At 58.6% G+C, this 10,101-nt stretch overlaps 1 protein-coding gene across 1 annotated transcript in view; it reads right to left on the reverse strand.

The window, feature by feature from the left end:
• The window catches only part of LOC124026390 (serine/threonine-protein kinase SMG1-like), a gene marked incomplete at both ends in the record, with an annotated part of 61,144 nt that extends 55,176 nt beyond the window's left edge, over positions 1-5,968 (reverse strand). The window contains 5 exon segments of the mRNA XM_046339414.1: positions 1,240-1,469; positions 3,877-4,038; positions 4,689-4,869; positions 5,733-5,852; positions 5,855-5,968. Coding sequence (XP_046195370.1) covers positions 1,240-1,469; positions 3,877-4,038; positions 4,689-4,869; positions 5,733-5,852; positions 5,855-5,968 — 807 coding nt within the window.
• Between the last annotated feature and the right edge of the window lie 4,133 nt (positions 5,969-10,101).

Here is a 10,101-nt window from a genome sequence, read left to right on the forward strand (position 1 = left end):
TTACCTGTAACACCATAGTGGGGTTGGCTGCAGTAGGGGAAGTGTTTACCTGTAACACCATAGTGGGGTTGGCTGCAGTAGGGGGAAGTGTTTACCTGTAACACCACAGTGGGGTTGGCTGCAGTAGGGGGAAGTGTTTACCTGTAACACCATAGTGGGGTTGGCTGCAGTAGGGGGAAGTGTTTACCTGTAACACCACAGTGGGGTTGGCTGCAGTAGGGGGAAGTGTTTACCTGTAACACCATAGTGGGGTTGGCTGCAGTAGGGGAAGTGTTTACCTGTAACACCATAGTGGGGTTGGCTGCAGTAGGGGAAGTGTTTACCTGTAACACCATAATGTGGTTGGCTGCAGTAGGGGGAAGTGTTTACCTGTAACACCATAGTGGGGTTGTGGTAGGGGGAAGTGTTTACCTGTAACACCATAGTGGGGTTGGCTGCAGTAGGGGGAAGTGTTTACCTGTAACACCATAGTGGGGTTGGCTGCAGTAGGGGGGAAGTGTTTACCTGTAACACCACAGTGGGGTTGGCTGCAGTAGGGGGAAGTGTTTACCTGTAACACCATAGTGGGGTTGGCTGCAGTAGGGGGGAAGTGTTTACCTGTAACACCACAGTGGGGTTGGCTGCAGTAGGGGAAGTGTTTACCTGTAACACCATAGTGGGGTTGGCTGCAGTAGGGGGGAAGTGTTTACCTGTAACACCATAGTGGGGTTGGCTGCAGTAGGGGGAAGTGTTTACCTGTAACACCATAATGTGGTTGGCTGCAGTAGGGGGAAGTGTTTACCTGTAACACCATAGTGGGGTTGTGGTAGGGGAAGTGTTTACCTGTAACACCATAGTGGGGTTGTGGTAGGGGGAAGTGTTTACCTGTAACACCATAGTGGGGTTGTGGTAGGGGAAGTGTTTACCTGTAACACCATAGTGGGGTTGTGGTAGGGGAAGTGTTTACCTGTAACACCATAGTGGGGTTGTGGTAGGGGGAAGTGTTTACCTGTAACACCATAGTGGGGTTGTGGTAGGGGAAGTGTTTACCTGTAACACCATAGTGGGGTTGTGGTAGGGGGAAGTGTTTACCTGTAACACCATAGTGGGGTTGTGGTAGGGGGAAGTGTTTACCTGTAACACCATAGTGGGGTTGTGGTAGGGGGAAGTGTTTACCTGTAACACCATAGTGGGGTTGTGGTAGGGGGAAGTGTTTACCTGTAACACCATAGTGGGGTTGTGGTAGGGGGAAGTGTTTACCTGTAACACCATAGTGGGGTTGGCTGCAGACAGCTTGTCCACTATCTTGCTGTAGCAGTCATGCATCATGGCCTGGTCCTGGCTGGAACACAGTGCAGGAAACTCCTCACCCCGCCCATCTTCCTCCTGGGAGGCGGGGTTACTGCCCAGTGTCCCCTCCCCTTCCTCACACAGCCCCTCCCCCTGCATGCTGCCCAGGAAGGTGGGCAGGGCCGACGGGAGCTTGTTTCCTGGGAGACAAAGATGTTATGGCTAGTTGAGACAATTTGGTTTAAATAATGCAAAAACACAATGTCGGAGAAGGTTTTAAAAAAAGTAAAAGTGCAATATGTGCCATGTAAAAAAGCTAACGTTTAAGTTCCTTGCTCAGAACATCAGAACATATGAAAGCTGGTGGTTCAATATTCCCAGGTACGAAGTTTAAGGTTGTAGTTATTAAAGTAATTATAGGGCTATTTCTCTCTTCCATTTGTATTTCATATACCTTTGACTATTGGATGTTCTTATAGGCACTATAGTATTGCCAATGTAACAGTATAGCTTCCGTCCTCTCCTCGCTCCTAACTGTTGTTGATGCTGACTCTGTTGCACAGAACGCAAGAGAAGTGACACAATTTATCTAGTTAATATTGCCTGCTAACGTGAATTTATTTTAACTAAAAATGCAGGTTAAAAAAAATATATATTCTTGTGTGTATTGATTTTAAGAAAGGCATTGATGTTTATCGTGAGGGACATTGATGTTTATCGTGAGGGACATTGATGTTTATCGTGAGGGACATTGATGTTTATCGTGAGGGACATTGATGTTTATCGTGAGGGACATTGATGTTTATCGTGAGGGACATTGATGTTTATCGTGAGGGACATTGATGTTTATCGTGAGGGACATTGATGTTTATCGTGAGGGACATTGATGTTTATCGTGAGGGACATTGATGTTTATCGTGAGGGACATTGATGTTTATCGTGAGGGACATTGATGTTTATCGTGAGGGACATTGATGTTTATCGTGAGGGACATTGATGTTTATCATGAGGGACATTGATGTTTATCGTGAGGGACATTGATGTTTAGGTACATTTGTGCAACGATTGTGCTTTTGTTAAATCATCACCCCTTTAGTGAAGTAGGCTGTGATTTGATGATAAATTAACAGGCACCGCATCGATTATATGCAACACAGGACAAGCTAGTTACACTAGTAATATCATCAACCATGTGTAGTTAACTAGTGATTATGTGAAGATTGTTTTTTATATGGTAAGTATAATGCCAGCTAGCAACTTATCCTTGGCTCCTTGCTGCACTCGCGTAACAGGTGGTCAGTCTGCCACTCAGTCTCCTCGTGGAGTAACAGGTGATCAGCCTGCCACTCAGTCTCCTCGTGGAGTAACAGGTGATCAGCCTGCCACTCAGTCTCCTCGTGGAGTAACAGGTGATCAGCCTGCCACTCAGTCTCCTCGTGGAGTAACAGGTGGTCAGCCTGCCACTCAGTCTCCTCGTGGAGTAACAGGTGGTCAGCCTGCCACTCAGTCTCCTCGTGGAGTAACAGGTGGTCAGCCTGCCACTCAGTCTCCTCGTGGAGTAACAGGTGGTCAGCCTGCCACGCAGTCTCCTCGTGGAGTAACAGGTGATCAGCCTGCCACTCAGTCTCCTCGTGGAGTAACAGGTGGTCAGCCTGCCACTCAGTCTCCTCGTGGAGTAACAGGTGGTCAGCCTGCCACTCAGTCTCCTCGTGGAGTAACAGGTGGTCAGCCTGCCACTCAGTCTCCTCGTGGAGTAACAGGTGGTCAGCCTGCCACACAGCCTCCTCGTGGAGTAACAGGTGGTCAGCCTGCCACTCAGTCTCCTCGTGGAGTAACAGGTGGTCAGCCTGCCACTCAGTCTCCTCGTGGAGTAACAGGTGGTCAGCCTGCCACTCAGTCTCCTCGTGGAGTAACAGGTGGTCAGCCTGCCACTCAGTCTCCTTGTGGAGTAACAGGTGGTCAGCCTGCCACCCAGTCTCCTCGTGGAGTAACAGGTGGTCAGCCTGCCACTCAGTCTCCTCGTGGAGTAACAGGTGGTCAGCCTGCCACGCAGTCTCCTCGTGGAGTAACAGGTGGTCAGCCTGCCACTCAGTCTCCTCGTGGAGTAACAGGTGATCAGCCTGCCACGCAGTCTCCTCGTGGAGTAACAGGTGATCAGCCTGCCACGCAGTCTCCTCGTGGAGTAACAGGTGGTCAGCCTGCCACTCAGTCTCCTCGTGGAGTAACAGGTGATCAGCCTGCCACTCAGTCTCCTCGTGGAGTAACAGGTGATCAGCCTGCCACTCAGTCTCCTCGTGGAGTAACAGGTGATCAGCCTGCCACACAGTCTCCTCGTGGAGTAACAGGTGGTCAGCCTGCCACTCAGTCTCCTCGTGGAGTAACAGGTGGTCAGCCTGCCACTCAGTCTCCTCGTGGAGTAACAGGTGATCAGCCTGCCACTCAGTCTCCTCGTGGAGTAACAGGTGGTCAGCCTGCCACTCAGTCTCCTCGTGGATTGCAATGTAATCGGCCAGAATCGGTGTCCAAAAATGCCATTTACCGATTGTTATGAAAACTTGAAATCGTCCCGAATTAATCGGTCGACCTCTAGTGTGTGTGTGTGTGTACCTGCGTGCTGGGCCTCTCCTCCCAGAGACAGTGATCCGACTATAGCAGGGTACAGGATGAGGTGTGGTGAGTCCTGGGCAACGCGACACAGCAGACTACAGATACTCTGTCTGATGTAAGCCTCTGGATGGTTCAGACGAGAGAACAGCTGGGGGATGATGCCTGGAGGGGAGAGGGGTTGAATTAACAGGAGACAGGAGAGAGAACAGCTGGGGGATGATGCCTGGAGGGAGAGGGTTGAATTAGCAGGAGACAAGAGAGAGAACAGCTGGGTGGGGGAGAGGGGTTGAATTAGCAGGAGACAGGAGAGAGAACAGCTGGGGATAATGCCTGGGGGAGAGGAGAGAGGGGTTGAATTAGCAGGAGACAGGAGAGAGAACAGCTGGGGGGAGAGGGGTTGAATTAGCAGGAGACAGGAGAGAGAACAGCTGGGGGGAGAGGGGTTGAATTAGCAGGAGACAGGAGAGGTGGGGTCTGTGTGTGTTACCTCTCCAGGGGCCAGTGGGGTCAGTGTGTTACCTCTCCAGGGGCCAGTGGGGTCAGTGTGTTACCTCTCCAGGGGCCAGTGGGGGTCAGTGTGTTACCTCCCTAGGGGCCAGTGGGGGTCAGTGTGTTACCTCCCTAGGGGCCAGTGGGGTCAGTGTGTTACCTCCCTAGGGGCCAGTGGGGGTCAGTGTGTTACCTCCCTAGGGGCCAGTGGGGGTCAGTGTGTTACCTCCCTAGGGGCCAGTGGGGGTCAGTGTGTTACCTCTCTGGGGGCCGTGGGGGTCTGTGTGTTACCTCTCCAGGGGCGGTGGGGGTCAGTGTGTTACCTCTCCAGGGGGCGGTGGGGGTTGAGGCGAGCCCAAGCTCAAGCCCCTCCCTCAGCTCCCCGGCGTGCTTCACCAGCAGCCGTAGCAACCGCAGCGTCGCCATGACGATGATATCGTCGTTACTCTGCTTGCTGTTCTGATTGGTCAGCAGCAGCTTGGGGTCATCCTCATCGATGGGAACCTGACGGAGGAAGAGGAGAGACATGGAGGGATGGAGGAAGAGATGGATGGATGGGAGAGATGCAGGGAAAGGGACAAGGCTATAAGAGAAGGCATCTTCCTACAACATCCCAAACTTTCACAAGTTCTAGATGAATAGAAACAGTCAAGTGAATAGCAATACCGGGACATTCTACTTTAACATTCATCTTGTAGACAGAACTCGTAGGGCTCCCAGACAGATTAACTAGACAGAACTCTTAGACAGACAGATTAACTAGACAGATTAACCAGACAGATTAACCAGACAGATTAACTAGACAGAACTCGTAGGGCTCCCAGACAGATTAACTAGACAGAACTCGTAGGGCTCCCAGACAGATTAACCAGACAGATTAACCAGACAGAACTCGTAGGGCTCCCAGACAGATTAACTAGACAGAACTCGTAGGGCTCCCAGACAGATTAACTAGACAGAACTCGTAAGGCTCCCAGACAGATTAACTGGACAGAACTCGTAGGGCTCCCAGACAGATTAACCAGACAGAACTCGTAGGGCTCCCAGACAGATTAACTAGACAGAACTCGTAGGGCTCCCAGACAGATTAACTAGACAGAACTCGTAGGGCTCCCAGACAGATTAACTAGACAGAACTCGTAGGGCTCCCAGACAGATTAAACTTCATCTTCGACTAAAAAGAACACCCAAAGGAAAATTCCCATGGAAATAGTCCCTGACTAACCAGTCCCCCCTGCCAGTCCCAGTCCCCCCTGCCAGTCCCAGTCCCCCCTGCCAGTCCCAGTCCCCCCTGCCAGTCCCAGTCCCCCTGCCAGTACCCCCTGCCAGTCCCAGTCTCCCCTGGAGAGAGACTGAGTTCCACCCACCTGTCCAGCGTTAAGTTTGAGGAAGGTGAAGTAGGCACCGCAGGAGACCCTGTAGAGACTGAAGATCCTGTCCACCACCCTCCTCCAGACCCGGATCAGACCCTCCATCACCCCACTACCCCCACCCTGAACCCCCTCCCCTGCTCCTCCAGCCAGGGACAGGCAGACAGCAGCTGTCTCCAGATCACATCCACCATGTCATCCTCCTCCTCCTGCTGCAGGGCCATGTCCTCATCCTGGAGGGAGGGAGAGAGAGAGGAGGTGGGGGAGAGGGAGAGAGAGAGAGGACGGGTGGGGGGGGGGAGAGAGAGAGAGAGGACGGGTGGGGGGGGGAGAGAGAGAGAGAGGACGGGGGGGGGGGAGAGAGAGAGAGGACGGGTGGGGGAGAGAGAGAGGACGGGTGGGGGGAGAGAGAGGACGGGTGGGGGGAGAGAGAGAGAGGACGGGTGGGGGGAGAGAGAGAGAGGACGGGTGGGGGGAGAGAGAGAGGACGGGTGGGGGGGAGAGAGAGAGGACGGGTGGGGGGGGGAGAGAGAGAGAGGACGGGTGGGGGGAGAGAGAGAGAGGACGGGGGGGGGAGAGAGAGAGAGGACGGGGTGGGGGGGAGAGAGAGAGAGGACGGGGGGGGGGAGAGAGAGAGAGGACGGGTGGGGGGAGAGAGAGAGGACGGGTGGGGGGAGAGAGAGAGAGGACGGGGTGGGGGGGAGAGAGAGAGAGAGGACGGGTGGGGGGAGAGAGAGAGAGGACGGGTGGGGGTGGGGGGAGAGAGAGAGAGGACGGGTGGGGGGAGAGAGAGAGAGGACGGGTGGGGGGGAGAGAGAGAGGGACGGGGTGGGGGAGAGAGAGAGAGAGGACGGGGTGGGGGGAGAGAGAGAGAGGAGAGGGTGGGGGGGGAGAGAGAGAGAGGACGGGGTGGGGAGAGAGAGAGAGGACGGTGGGGGAGAGAGAGAGAGGACGGGGTGGGGAGAGAGAGAGAGGAGGGGTGGGGGAGAGAGAGAGAGGACGGGTGGGGGAGAGAGAGAGGACGGGGGGGAGAGAGAGAGAGAGAGGAGGGGGGAGAGAGAGAGAGGACGGGTGGGGGGGAGAGAGAGAGGAGGTGGGGAGAGAGAGAGAGAGGAGGGGGGGAGAGAGAGAGAGGAGGTGGGGAGAGAGAGAGAGAGGAGGTGGGGAGAGAGAGAGAGGACGGTGGGGGAGAGAGAGAGAGGACGGGTGGGGGGAGAGAGAGAGAGGACGGGTGGGGGGAGAGAGAGAGGACGGTGGGGGAGAGAGAGAGAGGACGGGTGGGGGGAGAGAGAGAGGACGGGTGGGGGGAGAGAGAGAGAGAGGACGGGGGGGGGAGAGAGAGAGAGAGGACGGGTGGGGGAGAGAGAGAGAGGACGGTGTGGGGGAGAGAGAGAGAGGACGGTGGGGGAGAGAGAGAGGAGGAGGTGGGGGGAGAGAGAGAGGAGGTGGGGGGAGAGAGAGAGAGGAGGTGGGGGGGAGAGAGAGGACTGGAGGGGGGGAGAGAGAGAGAGGACGGGTGGGGGAGAGAGAGAGAGGACGGTGGGGGGAGAGAGAGAGAGGACGGTGGGGGGAGAGAGAGAGGACGGGGTGGGGGGGAGAGAGAGAGAGGACGGGAGGGGACGGGGGGGAGAGAGAGAGAGGACGGGGGGGGGGGGAGAGAGAGAGGACGGGGTGGGGAGAGAGAGGACGGGGTGGGTGGGGGGAGAGAGAGAGGACGGTGGGGAGAGAGAGAGAGGACTGGGGGGGGAGAGAGAGAGGACGGGTGGGGGGAGAGAGAGAGAGGACGGGTGGGGAGAGAGAGAGAGGACGGGTGGGGGAGAGAGAGAGAGGACGGGTGGGGGGAGAGAGAGAGAGAGAGAGGGGTGGGGGAGAGAGAGAGAGAGGACGTGGGTGGGGGGGAGAGAGAGAGAGGAGGTGGGGTGGGGAGAGGAGAGAGAGAGGACGGGGTGGGGGGAGAGAGAGGACGGGTGGGGGGAGAGAGAGGACGGGTGGGGGGAGAGAGAGAGAGGAATGGGGGGGGAGGAGAGGGAGAGGTGGGGGGAGAGAGAGGAGGGTGGGGGAGAGAGAGAGGACGGGTGGGGGGAGAGAGAGGACGGGGTGGGGGAGAGAGAGAGAGAGGTGGGGGGGGGAGAGAGAGAGGACGGGTGGGGGGAGAGAGAGAGACGGGTGGGGGGGGAGAGAGAGAGAGGACGGGGTGGGGGGGGAGAGAGACGGGTGGGGGGAGAGAGAGAGAGAGGACGGGTGGGGGGGGAAAGAGAGAGAGGACGGGGTGGGGGGAGAGAGAGAGGGACGGGGTGGGGGGGGGGGAGACGGGGGGAGGAGAGAGAGGACGGGTGGGGGGAGAGAGAGAGAGGACGGGTGGGGGGAGAGAGAGAGAGGGAGGGGGGGGGGAGAGAGAGAGAGAGGACGGGGTGGGGGGAGAGAGAGAGAGGACGGGTGGGGGGAGGGGGGAGAGAGAGAGAGAGGACGGGGTGGGGGGAGAGAGAGAGAGGACGGGGGGGGAGAGAGAGAGAGGACGGGTGGGGGGAGAGAGAGAGAGGACGGGTGGGGGAAAGAGAGAGAGAGAGAGAGAGAGGACGGGTGGGGGGGGAGAGAGAGAGAGAGGACGGGTGGGGGGGAGAGAGAGAGAGGACGGGTGGGGGGAGAGAGAGAGAGGGGAGAGAGAGAGAGGACGGGGAGAGGGGGGGGGGAGAGAGAGAGAGGACGGGGGGGGGAGAGAGAGAGAGGACGGGTGGGGGGGGGGAGAGAGGAGAGAGAGACGGGACGGGTGGGGGGGAGAGAGAGGACGGGTGGGGGAGAGAGAGAGAGGACGGGTGGGGGGAGAGAGAGAGGACGGTGGGGGGAGAGAGAGAGAGGGGGTGGGGGAGAGAGAGAGAGGACGGGTGGGGGAGAGAGAGAGAGAGAGAGGACGGGGGGGTGGGGGGAGAGAGAGAGAGAGGAGGAGGTGGGGGGGAGAGAGAGAGAGGACGGGTGGGGGGGGAGAGAGAGAGAGGAGGTGGGGGGGGAGAGAGAGAGAGGAGGTGGGGGAGAGAGAGAGAGGACGGGGTGGGGGGAGAGAGAGAGAGGACGGGGTGGGGGGAGAGAGAGAGAGGACGGGTGGGGGGAGAGAGAGAGAGGACGGGTGGGAGAGAGAGAGAGGACGGTGTGGGGGAGAGAGAGAGAGGACGGGGTGGGGGAGAGAGAGAGAGAGGTGGGGGAGAGAGAGAGGAGGGTGGGGGGAGAGAGAGAGAGGAGGTGGGGAGAGAGAGAGAGAGGGGTGGGTGGGAGAGAGAGAGAGGACGGGGTGGGGGGGAGAGAGAGGACGGGTGGGGGGAGAGAGAGAGGACGGGTGGGGGGAGAGAGAGAGAGGACGGGTGGGGGGGGAGAGAGAGAGAGGACGGGTGGGGGGAGAGAGAGAGGACGGGTGGGGGGACGGGGTGGGGGGGAGAGAGAGAGGACGGTGGGGGGGAGAGAGAGAGAGGACGGGGTGGGGGGGGAGAGAGAGAGAGAGAGGACGGGTGGGGGGAGAGAGAGAGGAGGACGGGGTGGGGGAGAGAGAGAGGACGGGGTGGGGGAGAGGACGGGGTGGGGGGGGAGAGAGAGAGGACGGGGTGGGGAGAGAGAGAGAGAGGAGGTGGTGGGGGAGAGAGAGAGGACGGGTGGGGGAGAGAGAGAGAGGACGGGGTGGGGGAGAGAGAGAGGACGGGGGGGGAGAGAGAGAGGAGGTGGGGAGAGAGAGAGAGGACGGGTGGGGGAGAGAGAGGAGGTGGGGGAGAGAGAGAGAGAGAGAGAGGAGGGGGGGGGGAGAGAGAGAGAGGAGGAGGTGGGGGGAGAGAGAGAGAGAGGACGGGTGGGGGGAGAGAGAGGACGGGGGGGGGAGAGAGAGAGGACGGGGTGGGGGGGAGAGAGAGAGAGAGGACGGGGTGGGGGGAGAGAGAGAGAGAGAGGACGGGTGGGGGGAGAGAGAGAGGTGGGGGGGGAGAGAGAGAGGACGGGGTGGGGGGGGAGAGAGAGGACGGGTGGGGGGAGAGAGAGAGAGGACGGGGTGGGGGGAGAGAGAGAGAGGACGGGGTGGGGGGGACTGGGTGGGGAGAGAGAGAGGACGGGTGGGGGGAGAGAGAGAGAGGACGGGGTGGGGGGGGAGAGAGAGAGGACGGGTGGGGGGAGAGAGAGAGAGAGGACGGGTGGGGGGAGAGAGAGGACGGTGGGGGGAGAGAGAGAGGACGGGTGGGGGGAGAGAGAGAGAGAGGACTGGGTGGGGGAGAGAGAGAGAGAGGACGGGGTGGGGGAGAGAGAGAGAGAGGAGGGTGGGGGGGGGAGAGAGAGAGGACGGGGGTGGGGGGGAGAGAGAGAGAGGAGGTGGGAGAGAGAGAGAGAGGACGGGTGG

This window comes from Oncorhynchus gorbuscha, unplaced genomic scaffold, assembly GCF_021184085.1.
Source record: "Oncorhynchus gorbuscha isolate QuinsamMale2020 ecotype Even-year unplaced genomic scaffold, OgorEven_v1.0 Un_scaffold_2722, whole genome shotgun sequence".
In the NCBI taxonomy this organism is placed as follows: domain Eukaryota; kingdom Metazoa; phylum Chordata; class Actinopteri; order Salmoniformes; family Salmonidae; genus Oncorhynchus; species Oncorhynchus gorbuscha.